Source organism: Oryx dammah, unplaced genomic scaffold, assembly GCF_014754425.2.
Source record: "Oryx dammah isolate SB20612 unplaced genomic scaffold, SCBI_Odam_1.1 HiC_scaffold_14, whole genome shotgun sequence".
Lineage (NCBI taxonomy): Eukaryota > Metazoa > Chordata > Mammalia > Artiodactyla > Bovidae > Oryx > Oryx dammah.
Window position 1 is genome coordinate 21,716,031 of NW_024070198.1, and position 14,003 is coordinate 21,730,033.

Here is a 14,003-nt window from a genome sequence, read left to right on the forward strand (position 1 = left end):
ATCCCAGTCTAGGCCACTCACCAGCCTAGGTGAGAGTGAAGAAGTCAGACACCACAGCTGAGTGGAATACAAAAATAGAGCCTCTCTTTTGTTTAAAAAAAAAAACAAAACAAAACAACAGAAAAAACCCAACAGCAAACAATTATCCACAACTAGAGCCCGAGGCTCTCCCGGCTCCTCCCCAGCCTTCAGTAGCGCAGACCTCGTCCTGCAAAGAGGAAACCTGGGCGGGGAGCGGCGGGGAGGGGCCGGCAGGGCCTATCGGGGCTCGGGGGCCCAAGTCCTCTGGCTGCCGCGCAGGCTGCGCGTGAAAGGCGGGTAGTTGAGGAACTCGAAGCGCAGGCTCTGCTCGGTGGTGTGGTGGCCGCGGGGCAGCCGCTTCATGAAGTGGACTTCGCGCTGGTGCTGCCGGGTCTTGGAACCCTTGCGGGGTCGGCCCTTGCGCGTGAAGGCCATGTACCAGCCCTCGTACTTGGCGTTCTGCAGGGCCGTGTAATTGTTCTCCAGCACGATCTCCGTGAACACGCAATCCTTGCCTTTGCCGTTGCTCTGCAGGGTGGGGGGCGGACACGGTGTCACCCGGCTCTGTCCGGAGCCCCCTCCCATCCTAGGCAGAGGGCAGGCGGCCCCAGACAGCAGGTGGGCACCCCAGCAGATGGCAGGGTGGGCACCCGCTCTCTAATCCCTCACAACTCACAGCCCACCCGGCAACTTCCTGTCCTCCTGGGTAGCAGTGACACATGGCTGTCTACAGAGGGGCTGGGCCCCAACACAGAGGGGCTGAGAGGGGGCCCAGCCCCTGCCCACCCTGGCCTCCTGCCCACCAGTCTGGCCCAAGCTGCTAGCACCCGTTTCCCCAGCTGCCCCCCTCAGCCATCTCAGGATGCTAACCTGCAGCCCCAGGGCCATCACCCTGTGCGGGAGGGAAGGCTGGTGAGGAGATGTGGAGCCCCAGGACCCAGAAGCCAGGGAAGCGGGGAGCTAGAGGCTGGAGAGGAGCCGTGACTAATGGGGCCATTTCAGAGCTCGGCTGAGGGGCTGGGCCCTCGGCTTACTGAACATTCCAAATGCTGGTACCATGTAATTGGACATAATAGCAAAGCAATTTGGCGATTTGTTAAAAAGATATATGGAATTTACCGACACCCCCTCCCCAGCCCCTTCCCTAGCCTTCCTTCTTCCTCCTTTGCCTTTATAGCTTTTCATCTCTCAGTTACCTCCTCCCTCACCTCCTCCACCGCCCCCCCAATCATTAGGTAACCCCAAGGTGGCCCTCTGCCTCTCTGCCCACCTTGTTGGGATCCTGGAGGAGTTCAGCCAGCCCAGCCTGCTCCTCCGGCCCCAGCCAGTATTTCCCTTCTTTCTAGGACCTCACCTTGGCAATCAATTTCCCCTTCTTGTTCATGCAGATGTAGAGGCCTGTCTCAGCTCCTCGAACTCGAACCCTGCTCCCGAAGGTGTCTGTCTCCACGATGAGCTTTGCTGTCAGGAAAGGTTGGGGTGGGGTGGGGGTGGTTATTGGCAGCTTCCTGACCTCCAATGCTCCATGTCCCCACCCCAGCTGGCCCACCCCAGAAGTAGATGCTCCAAGGGCCAGATGCTCAGGCTGTGGGCTCCAGACACTAATATGCTGTGCAACCCTGGAAAGCTCAAGTCCCCTTTCTGGGCTTCAGGCCCCTCGCCTGGGCGTACAGAGGGAGAATGGATGAGATCATGGTGTCTGAACTGGTTTATGCAGAGGGGTCTTAGAGCCATCAAACTGAAGACCCTCTTTTATAACCAGACAGTAATGACTTTTGTGTTGAGGCATCAAGTAAAATTTGACTAGAATTCCACTACCAGTCAAAAGATCTATGAGGATTCTTCCAACTCAAAATATTATATGCACGTGCCTCACAGGTTATTACAAACATCCAGGTGCAGTGGTGACCTCCACTCCTGAGGTCAAACATAAAAGCACTCTCTCTTGCTTCTGATACCTCGGGTTCCAACCCACAGCCTTGGCCACCCCCACGACACCCTCCACCCCAACCCACTCCGCCCCACCCCATATCTCCCGCCCTCCACCCCGGCTCTGCTGAGAAGGTGACAGGGATGAGGGCAGCTCCCCCTCCACACACAGCCCATGGCCGGCTGCTTTCCTAGAAACTCAGACGCCAGCTAGGAGGATACTATCTCTTTGCCATACTTCCCAGTCACTCCAGACCCCAGCCCCAGTGTTCAGAAATCAGTAATTCAATAGTCTTTTCGCTTGTGCCCTCTCAAGCAGCACTGGGCTTCTTACCCCAGTGACCAAACACTTTCTGTAGCGGAGGAGAAGAGAAAATCATGTGTGCTTGATTCTCACTCAAGAGCCAGGAGACAGGGTGCTGAATGCTGTGCCTTCTTACCCCTTCCCTTAGACAGCCAGCTTGCCACAGAAGCCCTGGCCCCTGCCCACTCTGTACAACTCCTCCCTTTGAGAGTGGGGACCAACTTAGCTGTTTGGGATGGTACCAAAGGGGCTGGGTCTCCTGCCCTCCCTCCTTTAGCCTTCTCCCTCCTTGAGAAAGAAGTCTGGGGACTCCCAGGGCTACCTCCCAGCTTATTCTGACAAGGTGGCACCTTCTCTGACCCTGAAACTAATGGGAGGTGATGGGCACAGGTCAGCAAGGCAGCCCTCACAGCCCAGCCTGTGACTGCCTGCCTCCCTTTGCAGAAGCATAGAGCTGGGTCCCAGTAGCCAAGCCCCCAGTCTGGCTCCAAGTCAGCCAGGGAAATGCAGCTGCCACCTCCTCTCCCACCCAGTTCCTCTTGGATCCAGCCAGTCTGCCCATCCCTTTCCTGTTCTGCTTTTCAGGGCAAGGAGCAGCTGTTTTTTAAGGGCCAAGAAGGACATCAACTGGAGAAGAGGGGGGTCTGCCAAACAAGGCAGACAGGAATGGAACCCTCTGTCCCTTCCTGGGACCCATAAGGAAGCCGCTGGGACTTCTCTGCCATTCTCCCGCAGATTCTACCTGTCCTGGCTATACACCCTAAGCCTCTGCTCTTTGGCCCTCCAGCTCCTGCTCCTGCCCACCGGTCAGGGACCAGGGAACCTGGGAAGCCTCCTATAATTGTAAGAGAAGTGGGCATCAGACCTCTGATGTCTGAAAATGAATGCCCCCATGACCAGCTTAGTGTCTTCTTCGCTCCCCAAACCCCGAGGATGCTGGACCATTTGCTCCAATGGAGCAAACCCAGGAGGAGCCAGGCATTCATTCCCTTTCCTTGGAAGCTGAGAAGGGCAACGAGCAGCCAGTTTGAAGGGACAAAGGGGCGGCAGGCTGGCCCTGTCAGCCCAGCAGGGGAGCTCGGCCACCGGGCAGGCCACCCCCACCCCCACTGCAGAAAGCCCCCACTCTCCCTCCTGGATGGAGCTGGGGAGCTGGGGCGGCAGTTTACAGCGGCTTTCCCGACCGGGCTTTTGGAAAGCTTAACATTTTCAAACCTATTCTTCCACCCCAGTGACAGATTTATCCCAGGAAAATTATGTCTCCTTCTCCAGCTTTGAAGGGAAGTCAGCTACGTCGATGCAGAAAAAATGCAGCGAGACATACTCGATCCCCCAAACTGGCTCGAGAAGAGGAGAAAGTATTCAGGAAATGTTAAAAAAGGTGAAAGTAAGAAGAGTTTTAATCGCTCTGCCAGACGCGGGGGTCTCTCCAGAGATTCATAGAGAACAATCTTGAACCTCTTTTTTAACATTTACAGACTTGCAACTCCTTTCAAACTCCACATCTGAAAAAAAGGCTCGTTCTTTTTCTGTTTTATATCATTCTTCATTTTTCTTCTTAGCTCTTAAAATGCTTCACCTTTTTATTACATTTTAATAGAGTCTTCCCCTCTCCTTTCATGCTTGTTTAACTTGGTCATTATTTAAAGGTTTTTAAACTCACAATAATCGCTCTCTAAAAACAACACCAGCCGCCCAGAGGACTTGCTTTTCTCTTGGTACATCCAGGACTCTGGAAATTGGCCTTGTTTCAAGGCAGGAATATTGAATGTTTTAGAAATCAATCAGTCCTCAGCCTCTCCACCCCACAGTAGCTCCCTGTACTCACCACCCCACCGGGAGCCAGGAGCCCCGCTCTGACCGACTGCCTGGGTTCCTGGACAAGTGAAGTGGGGAAGGCCCCTTTCCTAGCCTAGTCCCCATGTGTAATTGACCCTCCTGATCAAAGTATTTAAGGTTCGCAGTACACCGCCCCCCCACCCCAACCTGGGAGAGTTGAGGGGATTTCTCTCCCTTCTCTTTCCCACTCTCCTTTTGCGGGCCCTGGTGACATATCCTCTTTCAAGAGCTTCCCTTAAACCTGGGCCCCCTCCCCCTGAACCCTCTGCCTCCACCTGCAGTGGGGAGGGGTATGAGAGGGGGAGGTGGAAAGGGAGATTCCTGGATTCATTCATCTGCTGGGCAGGGAAAGGGCACCTATGGGCCAAGTACTCCCCAGGGTCCCTTCCCCAGCCCTCTCTTCTCCAGCTGACCCCCAAGATGTTTGTCGGCTTAACTCCTTCCCTTCTGAGCTGGGGAGCCTGCAGGCCTCAGCTCAGCATGCAGATGCGACTGCTGGGTCCCCTCACAGCAGGCCAGCCTGGGGAGGAGGGGCGTGCTCTGCAGGCTACCTTAACCCCAGCGCAGTGCAGCTCCTTACCGAAGGGGTCCCCGTCTTCTGCCATGGCGTTGATGCGCTTGTTGGCCAGGACCTGCACGTGCTTCCCGCTGGTGCGGCTGTAGAGTTGGTAGGTCCGGATGAGACGCCGGCTGAGCTGATCTGTCACCAGGCTCTGCTCCCTCACATGCTGTGTAAAATTAGGTGAGGACTGAACAGTTACCTTTAGGAAATTGAAAAATACACAACACGCCATTATAATGCTACCCTGCCCAGGGGCCCGAGTGGCCCCCATCACCCGGCACCTCCCTCCACTGCCCCAGGCAGCCGGCAGGGGCTGGGGTCCCCCCAACATGCCAGTTCGGACCACCCCCACCCTACCCAGGAAAGTCGGACAGACCCAGTCTCGCATGGATGCGCCCGGGATGGGAAAGGATCTGGACCCACCTGTTGGGAAACACCCTGGGACTGCCGGCCAGCTCGGAACAGGGAAGCGAGCTCCCTGCCCAACGCAGGCCCCCCGCCCGGGCCTTCCTAGAAGAGCAGGGCGCTTTTAAGTCGGGAGGCAGCGCGGCCCGACCCCTGACATTTATAAAGACAAATTCACGGAGCAAATGTGGAGACCGCAGAAGACCCGGGCACCTGATCTTTCGGCCAGACCCGCCGCAAGTCTCCCCAGAGAGCCGCGGAGAGGGTCCTGAGGCAGTCACCGGACCTCTGACATCGAACGCCCCCTGGCCCCGAATGCCCCCTTCCTCGGCGCGGCCAGGAGTGGCTGCCGCCGAGTTCCCCAACCACCCCCACCTGGCTGGGAGGCGTGGGAGACAGCTCCGGACTCCGAAACCTCTGGTTCTAGCCTCGCGCGGCTCACAGGCTGTGTGACCTGAGGCCGGCGCTACCTCTCTGGTCCTTAACCCCTCCTCGGGATAGTTAGGGGTTGCAGTTCTAAGATGCTTCCCAGCCCTTCCAGCCCGCCGCGCGGCCGCGAGGTCAGTCCTCTTGCCCCCGCCTGCCCGACCTCGCCCCACGGCGTGCCCCGCCGGCCCCGGCGCAGTGCGCCTTACCTGGGCTTGGAGGCAGAGAACCAGCAAGTGCAACAGCCTGTGGGAGACAAAAGCGGGCGGGGAGAGAGGGGCGCGGGGTGAGTGGCGGGCGGGCCGGCGGGCGCGCGGCCGGGGGCGCGGGGCGGCGGTACTCACAGGCAGCTCAGCGCCGAGCGGGGGCTGCCCATGGCGCGCGGCCGGGGAGCACGCACAGCCCCGGCGGGATCTCGCCGGCTCGCGGGAGGCAGCGGACCGACGAGCCGAGGGCGGCGGCGGCGGCGGCGGGGGGCTCGAGGGTGGCTCGAGGCCGGGAGCCCGGGCGATCGGGACGCGGCTCCGCGGGTCCCAGGGAATGTCGAGCTCGCCGCGCCGCGCCGAGTGCCTCTGCGCCGCAGCCGGAGCCGTTGGCCGCTGGCTGCTGAGGAGCCGGAGCAGGAGGGAGGGTAACGGGCCGGCAGGGGGGGTGGGTAAGTGGGAAGGGAGGGGGAGGGGTGGGGGCGGGGGGCGCCGCACCGGGCGCGAGGGGGGAGCGCGGGGCGGGCGGCCGGAGCCCGCAGCCCCCGGCTGGGAGCGGGGGCCCGGACGCAGCCCGGGGCGGGGGCGGGGCGGACCGGGGCGGGGCGGGGCGGTCGGAGGGTCGGGGATTGGGGGTCTGGGTGAGGGGAGGGGTCTGGGGACCCGCTGCAAGGGGCGGGGGTGGCCCGTCTGGGCGCCTCTCCGCATCCCGGACTTGTCCCCTTGCGCGTTCTTGGGGTCCAGGCGCGCGGGGATGGGGGGTGCATCGGGCCGCCCACCCCGTGGAGTCCCGAGACCCTCTGCTGGGGCTTCCTGGACCCCCCGGGCGCCCGAGTGGGAAGGCGCCCAGTCTCCATCGTGGGACCCGGTTCGCTTAAGCCTCAAGCTAGACAGCGGTTCTCTGAGCCACCTACTGTGTGCTTTGTCTATCTGGGGCTGCCGCCTGCAAGTAGCCTCTAACACTGGGGTGAACGCTTGTGCGCTTTCCTCTGGCAGTGCGTGCCTGTGCGACCGGGAGCCGATAACCACCCCCATCTTTCTGCTGAGTACCCTGCCTTGCCGGTCTCTCCTGCATCACTCAGTCACCAAGAAGGCCCTGAGATCAAGAAACATCTCCTTTCCTGCTTCCTGCCCTCATTATCACCTTCACCCCTGCTCCTGTCCCTCCTGCCCCCAACATGCTAGACTGAAGCCTGACTATACCACCCAAAAAGGAGAGAGCCCACCCATAGGGAAAACCCCAGTCACTGCCACCACCATGCCCTCCCCAAAGCGGCAGGCAGTGGGCACAAAAATAACCTCAGCTGCTTTTCCAGGAAAGAGACTTAGATCCAGGTTGCCTAGTCTTTTTCACTCAGACTCCCATTATTTGTGCACTGAATAGGTATTTACGCACCTACTGTGTGCTAAACTTGGACTGGTGCTTTGTCAACCCTGGGGGAGGGGGAAGTATCAAAGAAGGTAGTGAGCTGTCTAAGCCTTTCCCAGCCACCCCATTGCTTCCTCCAGGGGCTTCAGGGGCCCCTGAGGTGTGGTGCTTTCTTTGAGAGCAGCTTGGGTGGGCAGAGATGCCCTGAGACAGAAAATTCTGGGGAGCAGGTGGAGCCACTGATGCTTTGCCCAGCTGCTGCCCTTGCCCAAGACCTCCCCTGCCCTACTGCCAGCCCCCATGTCCTTGGGGATTGGGCTGGAGGGGCTGGGGTGGCCTCAGGAAACCATGAGACCAGAGGCAGCACAGCCAAGTTCTTCCCCTTTCTCTGTGGCCTGCCTTTCCCACTCCCAGCATAGTGCTAATACTGAGCAAGGTCTAGGTGGGGAAACAGAATCGGAAGACTTGTCCCAAGATCTCATCCCTCCCCAGAGAAGCAGACTCCCTGAGCTCACCTGTTACCCACTTGACTCTGTTCCCTCAAGTGGCTCTTTCCCTCCACCAGACCTCCAGGCAAGGACCATATCTTACTAGCTCAGGAGAGCAGGGCAGGGTTCTGCAATTCTGTATTTAATGAATGAATAATGGGGAAACTGACTGAGCATTTAGACCTCAGTGCAGGTGGGGCCTCCCCAGGGAGACTTACTTGCCTTCACCACCCTCCCAACAGATAAGCACCACCATTTATTGAGCACTTATATTTGCTAAAGGCTGTCTGCACCATCTCCTCTCAACCCCACTGGGAGGTGGGCACTGGAGGAAGACAAGTGAAGTGGGCTCCAGTACCCACAGCCTAGACCAGCATTTCTCCTTCATTTGAGCTCCTCTGTCAAGAAGTTGTTGGGTGTCTACATTCCCAAGTACACTAATTCAAGCAGGCAAAATATTTACCATCTCAACCTCATGCCCTGCACATAGGAGGCCCTTGAATATGTTTATTATTTGTATGCATTAATAAATAAGTGGAGAGATGAGAGGCAGAGGATGAAAAGGGCCTTCTCACCAGGGACCAGCCCTCTGAAAACAGTCTGATGAGAACAGCAAGGAGCAGGACCCAAGCAGGGGTCAGGGCATCATCCAGCCCATCCTTAGCGTGAGTAGTCCTGGAGTCACAACCTGAGTCACTCTGGGCACCTGCCTTTCCCCAGAGTGGGGGGTGGAGACTATAGCACCTGGCTCAGACCCTGGTTTGGAGCCCCCAGAAGGTTCTGAAGATGCTGGGCTGAACCTCAATGATCTTAATCTATCTTCCTCACTCTCCCCCAGAGATGGGCCACCCCGGGCCTAAACGTGTGGACCATCAATCAGGGTTTGAGTCCCACACCCTAACCACCTCTACCCCCGGGAGCCTATACAGACCAGAATTCCTCTACATTTTGAGAACTTCCCCCAGCTGGGTCTTCTTCCATTTGAGGAGATTCTTCTCATATCCCCAAAAGTCCCTGTCTCTAGATGGGGGAGGGGTGTCAATAGGGACACCCCCGCATCAGGCGCCGGGTACGGCGAGGACACACCCCCGTGAATGACAGATGTAAATACTCCGTCGGGGCCCCAGCAGGCCGTTCTCTCCTCCCTTGCTCTTACTCGCCTCCCGGCGGGCTTGCGCCTTCCTTTATCTTATCAAAGCCCCGTAATTACAATTGCTATTTTGTTTCCTCGAATCTGCAATCAGAGCTCCCTGGCCCTGATGAGGGAGCGCCTGTCAACCTGATCGCTGAGTGACAGCCCGGCCACCTTTCCCGGCCGTCCCCACACTCCTCAAACACAAATACACACACGCAGAGTCACTCGCCTTCTGCAAACACAAACACACACCTCTCGCCAACACAAATAGCCCCTCTCTGCAAATACACCGTTGCAAGGGCCCAAACACACACGTTCAGCCTCTTTCCAAATGCATCGGTCGCCCCCCACCCACCTCCCGTGGCCCACCCTGGGCCCCTCAAATCCACACCAACCGGCGGGGGCCGCCTGAGCTCCAACACGCGCAGCCTGCGCCAGGCGTTCAAAGCGCCGCAGACCCTCCGCCGACTGTTCAAATGTAAATCGCAGAGACTGGGTTAAGCACTTTAGGCCCCGTCTGGTCGTCCCCCTTCGCCCCCCAAATACAGTCTTGCCCCTCCTCCAGCAGTCTGCAAACCTCAGCGTAAGCCCTCAGCGCTCAGAGACCTAAATGAATGGGCAACGCTCCTACTGTGCGCTAAGAGGGCAGAAAAGGGGATCGAGGAGAGGCGAGGGAGGGGAGGGAGAAAAAACAATTCCCGGCTCAGTCCGCGGGCGCCCTGTCGGGTCGAGAAACTCCGGGACGAGGCGGATGTGGATTGGGCCCCCACCGCGGGTTGGAACACGCTTGGCGCCGGCCAGGGCCGCGGGCAGACCCGACAAGAAACTAGAAAGGCTCACAATGAGCGATCAGTGGCGTCGAGGGGGGTAAATATTGGGGCGGGGCCTCTTGCAGGGGGTAGAAGTGTCGGCTGGGAAGGATTCCCCAACTTTTTCCTACACTCAGCCAGGCTACCGTGCCTTCAACCGAACTCGTGCCGAGGACTTTGGAGGCGATAGACGAGAGGAGGAAGGGAAGGGTTCTAACAGGAACCCTTCCAGTGAATGAATGAACGACCAAACGAATGAAGTCTGCCTTAGTCGCTCAGACCGCTGGAGGGGCATGTAGGCCCCTGCATCGCGGCGCTCGCCTAGAGCCGCTACAGAGGCGGCGCGGGAAGCTGCTCCGCCACAAGCGGTTTCAACCTCGCCCACCAGAGGGCGCCAACTCCACCTTCTCCTCTATCTCCCGACCCCTTGCCTGTGGTTGGTGAATGGTCCCATTCTGGCAGCCCTCTCCATCCCAGTGTTCCTGGCGGAAGCACTTCAGGAAAGTCCTGCAGCAAAGAGAGGCCTCCGACCCTGATCACTGCGACGCAGAGAGGGATCATCTTCCTTTATCCTCCACTAGGAAAAAGGGAGGTTAAACACTGGACCTGTTTGCTCCTCACCACAGGGTTCGGAGATGCGCTGGGTTGTGGAAACACTCTTTCCAAACACCTGCTCCAATGCCAACCTCTTCTGGTTATCCAGGGACCCCTCCCACTTGTTCACTCATTTGCCCAGAAGCCAGTGTGGGAGGGAGTGGGCCTGGCCCCACCAGGCACTCTTCTGTGTCCTTCCTCAGCACGTCTGGCCCCAGGCTGTCTCAGGAGGTAACCTTTTGTTTGTTTGTTTGTAGGGCACTGAGACCCCCTGCCCCATCAACACAGCTGCTGAACTACTGACCTCAGACTTGGTCATATACACACTCATGCTCACACCAGGTACACCCCTTTCTCTTCCTGTTACAGCAGCGGCCAATACCTAGAACCACCTGATTTCAGGCACCAGAGAACTACCCACGCCCCCCAGCCCCCAGACCAGGTGGAGGGCTAGGGGGCTGGAACCCTTTAGCCCAGAAGGCTGAATCCCAGGGGCTCCTCTCTGCCCCCATATGCCAGGCCACCCGGATTCTGGTTTCCCTGTCACCCAATCTGGCCAACCCCCTCCATCTGGCCCCTGGAATCAGGTTTCTAAGGGTCCAGGCTGGCTCAGAGATGTCCTGCATGACTGGTAGGAGGAGCAAAGACTGGCCTCTACCTTACCCCTCACAGGTCCTCTTGGGGCCTGAGCCCCCTTCATGGGGCCAGGGATGCACATTCCTCAGGCTGCTTAAGCCCCCTTATCTGCCCCCCTGCCCATCAGCCTGAGTGGTGACAGAGGCCCAGACCCCTTGTTTAGATGTTGATAACCTCCTGGGATGGCCCTCCCCTACCAAGGGACTGGCAAGGGGCTTGGTGCTGGGAGGTCCTCATCTAGGAAGGCAGCTGGGGCCCAGAGCTGGGCTAGTCCCAGTGCTCTGGCAGCAGCAGGAGCCCACCTTTCCTCACCCTTCCCCAGGTCCAGGGCCACCCTCTGTGCTGCCACAGTGCCACCTGGTGGTCCCTAGGGGAAGGCCACCCCAGGAGGGAAAGAAGCCGCACAAATGAGTTACAAAAAAACCCTCATCCACATTTTATTTCAACCTTTATCCAAAAATGTAAAAAACATTAAAAATGTGTAGTACTGAGCTTCAGATGCTGACCTCCAACCTCATAGGCAAGTGGGGAGAGAAGGTCAGGATAGAAGTTCAGAGTTCCTCCCACTCCTGGAGAAAAGGGAAGCTTGGGGTGAGGTACAGGATTAGAACACCAGGGTCCTTTGGAGAATGGGATGGGACCCCCGTTCTCCTTGCACCAGACCAAGACCCCCATCGCCACCCCAACCCTCTTCAATGGAGAGATACAAAGTTCTTGAAACTTGTCCAGGAACCTGGTGTATGTGGCAGGCAGCTAGCTGACCTGAAGAGAGCAAACAAGGGGTCAGCATCGAGGTCCAAACATGTTCCTCCTGTCGCCTCCCAGGCCCCTCCGACTCACCAGAGAGGGTTAGAGCCTGCGCCCCAGCTTCTTGGCAGGAAGGATAGGACACAACTCAGCTTCCTCCTCCTCACTCCCGTCTTCTTCACTCTCTTCCCCAGAAAGATCATTGCTTATAGTAACTGGTACACAAGCAGTCAAGGGAGGAAGAGAAGTTAAAGCCATACCCCCTTCATACTTCATACATGTCGTTTATTAATGCCCTGTGGCTCTAGGCTTGCAGGGACTCTGACCTCCCAAAGCTTATGGCCTAGGTGGGAAAAACCTCAGATACTAAACTAGATAACAAACAGTCAAAGGGCTTCCCTGGTGGCTCAGCCAGTAAAGAGTCTGCCTGCGATGCAGGAGACCTGGGTTTGATCACTGGGTCGGGAAGATCCCCTGGAGAAGGAAATGGCAACCCACTCCAGTATTCCTGCCTGAAGAATTCCATGGACAGAGGAGCCTGGTGGGCTACAGTCCATGGGGTCACAAAGAGTCGGACAGGACTGAGTGACTTTCACTTTCACTTTCAAGGGAGTCCACATTAGTGGAGCTGGATAAGCTGGGGTAAGTTCCGTGAAGAACAGCTAGAGTAGTAAAGTGGAGGGCAATGCATCCAGGGTCTGTATGGGAATTGCACTGGGAGATATGTCTGGGGTGGGGTAGGAGTCCAGATGAAGAGTCTACTGGAAGCAAAGGAGAAAATTCTCACCAATCTGGTGCCGCCCAGTGATGCGCACAGGGCCAGAACCTGACTTCAAGCGGAAGGTTACAGGTGGTTGGAGCTGGAAGTCATCCAAACTGAGCTGGGAGGAAGACAAGGATGAAGGCCTGGCCCACTCCTAGCCCTCCCCACCTTGTGAGAAGTCGTAAGTCCTCAATTCCTACCTCCCAGCCTCCCAAGGTATGGCCAGGGAACTCACCATGGGTTGGCAGGACAACTTGAGGTTGGCCACAGGGACTGCGATCTCCTGGTGGTCATGGTTCCGAGCCACGACTTCTACCACATTACACTCATCTTTGGCCCCCTCGGTGAGGCAGAGCTGGGAAGGTACACGGGACCTCGAAGTCTCCCCAATAAGGGTGGACACCACAAGTGGAAGCATCTACCCTACAACCTGCCCAGCCTCCGAGGTCCTTGGATCGCCTGGCCAGGGGAGCCCCATGTGGGGATTAAGCAGAGTAGATGCCTCCCAGTAGAGCGGGGAAGGAGGATAGACAAGCGAGTAGAGTCTCTTTAGGTCAACCAATTAACCTCCACTCCCCCTACCCAGCCCCTTACCATGGTCAAAGCCAGCACATGCTCCGCGCCATCCTCTTCCTCTACCTTGAAGGTGAAAGAGCGGGTGTGGCCTGAGAGCTCACAGCCTGGAAGAGGTTAACTGTGAGTATGCGTCAGTGTGCGGGGTGGTGGGGGAGGGCATTTCACCAAATCCCGTTCACCTGCAGCCATGACTAACCGTCCATTCACACGCCCACGTGTCAGGAACAACTGGAGCGCTCGGCCCGGGCCCACCCCGTACAACTAGGGCAGGGGCTTGACTCTCCCCTCCGGCTCCGGCTGCCGCGTGCGAGGCCCCCTCCGCCCCCACCCACGTCGTGCACACGTCTGCATTCCCGTTCCTCAGCCCTGCTTCTGCCCCAGCACCACCCTCAGCCTCTCCTTTCTTCAATACCGAAGAAGAAACTGTCCATAGTGACCGGGGCCGGGACTTGCAGACTGCCAACCCCCCCAGCTCGGACTCGGCTCTCCTGATCCAAAAACGTCAAGGCGGCCGCTGCGCCAGCTGCCATGCTGCTAGGGCCTTCTGCGGCTCCGCCTCCGACACGTACAAAGCCTGGGACTCGCCGCGGCTCCGGCCCCGCCTCTTAAAGGAGACGCTGGCGAGGCACCCTGAGTCCAGGGCTTCATCGCCCTATCTCCTTCAGTTCAGTCGTGTCTTCGCGACCCCATGGACTGCAGCAAGCCAGGCTTCCCTGTCCATCACCAACTCCCGGAGCCTACTCAAACTCCTGTCCATCGCGTCGGTGATGCCATCCAACCATCTTCTTAAGCAGTCCTCGCATTATGTCGCGTCTGCTTTGCATATCTTTGCAGAGTGCAAAGCATCAGCCTGGCATTAATGTTAACGTCCTTGCTCACTTCAAAAACCAAGACTTTCTGAGGGTGTCTCCTGCCTCCATTTCCTCTAGTCCTGTACTCCAAGTGATCACCTCACCCACCCCAAGCTAAGCTTTCATTAAATACATGAAAATGCAACCTTCCCAATTCTCCCAGCAAAGGCGAGATATAGTGCATCGTTTTTCTTAAAAAAGTTAATACACTCAGATATACCGTCCGTCCAAAGGAACGGAGCATGAAGACTTTGAGCTCCTGTTACTTAGTACCCAAACCACTGTCCACTTCCGGATATGCTTCCTGCTCTAAGGACCCTGCGGCTCACTATCCACATGGTTGTAT

The 14,003-nt window shown here is 57.8% G+C and overlaps 2 protein-coding genes across 5 annotated transcripts; both read right to left on the bottom strand.

The window, feature by feature from the left end:
• Window positions 1-258: 258 nt before the first annotated feature.
• On the bottom strand, window positions 259-5,862 carry FGF8 (fibroblast growth factor 8). Of its 4 annotated transcripts, none has more exons than XM_040254234.1 (6): window positions 5,831-5,862; window positions 5,696-5,732; window positions 5,079-5,165; window positions 4,674-4,821; window positions 1,376-1,482; window positions 259-549 (listed from the first exon to the last, which is right to left on the bottom strand). In XM_040254234.1, exons 1-6 carry the CDS (start codon window positions 5,860-5,862, stop codon window positions 259-261), a joined length of 702 nt encoding a protein of 233 aa, XP_040110168.1. The 4 variants fall into 4 exon arrangements, with proteins under 4 accessions (XP_040110168.1, XP_040110166.1, XP_040110170.1 ...); XM_040254232.1 differs by having other exon boundaries at window positions 4,674-4,854; XM_040254236.1 differs by lacking the exon at window positions 5,079-5,165.
• Window positions 5,863-11,132: 5,270 nt separating this feature from the next.
• On the bottom strand, window positions 11,133-13,381 carry NPM3 (nucleophosmin/nucleoplasmin 3). The gene is made up of 6 exons (XM_040254237.1): window positions 13,219-13,381; window positions 12,825-12,910; window positions 12,466-12,585; window positions 12,255-12,348; window positions 11,561-11,682; window positions 11,133-11,482 (listed from the first exon to the last, which is right to left on the bottom strand). Exons 1-5 carry the CDS (start codon window positions 13,334-13,336, stop codon window positions 11,570-11,572), a joined length of 531 nt encoding a protein of 176 aa, XP_040110171.1. The 5' UTR covers window positions 13,337-13,381; the 3' UTR covers window positions 11,133-11,482; window positions 11,561-11,569.
• Between the last annotated feature and the right edge of the window lie 622 nt (window positions 13,382-14,003).

Coding starts and splice junctions, on each gene's coding strand:
- FGF8 (XM_040254232.1), bottom strand. CDS start 5,862: ATGGGCAGCCCCCGCTCGGCGCTGAGCTGCCT. Junction 5,733..5,830: donor CGCTCGGCGCTGAGCTGCCT/GTGAGTACCGCC, acceptor TGTCTCCCACAG/GCTGTTGCACTTGCTGGTTC. Junction 4,855..5,078: donor CCCAGGGTGTTTCCCAACAG/GTGGGTCCAGAT, acceptor AATTTCCTAAAG/GTAACTGTTCAGTCCTCACC.
- NPM3 (XM_040254237.1), bottom strand. CDS start 13,336: ATGGCAGCTGGCGCAGCGGCCGCCTTGACGTTTTTGGATCAGGAGAGC. Junction 12,911..13,218: donor TATGGACAGTTTCTTCTTCG/GTATTGAAGAAA, acceptor AACCTCTTCCAG/GCTGTGAGCTCTCAGGCCAC. Junction 12,349..12,465: donor AGTTGTCCTGCCAACCCATG/GTGAGTTCCCTG, acceptor TCTTCCTCCCAG/CTCAGTTTGGATGACTTCCA.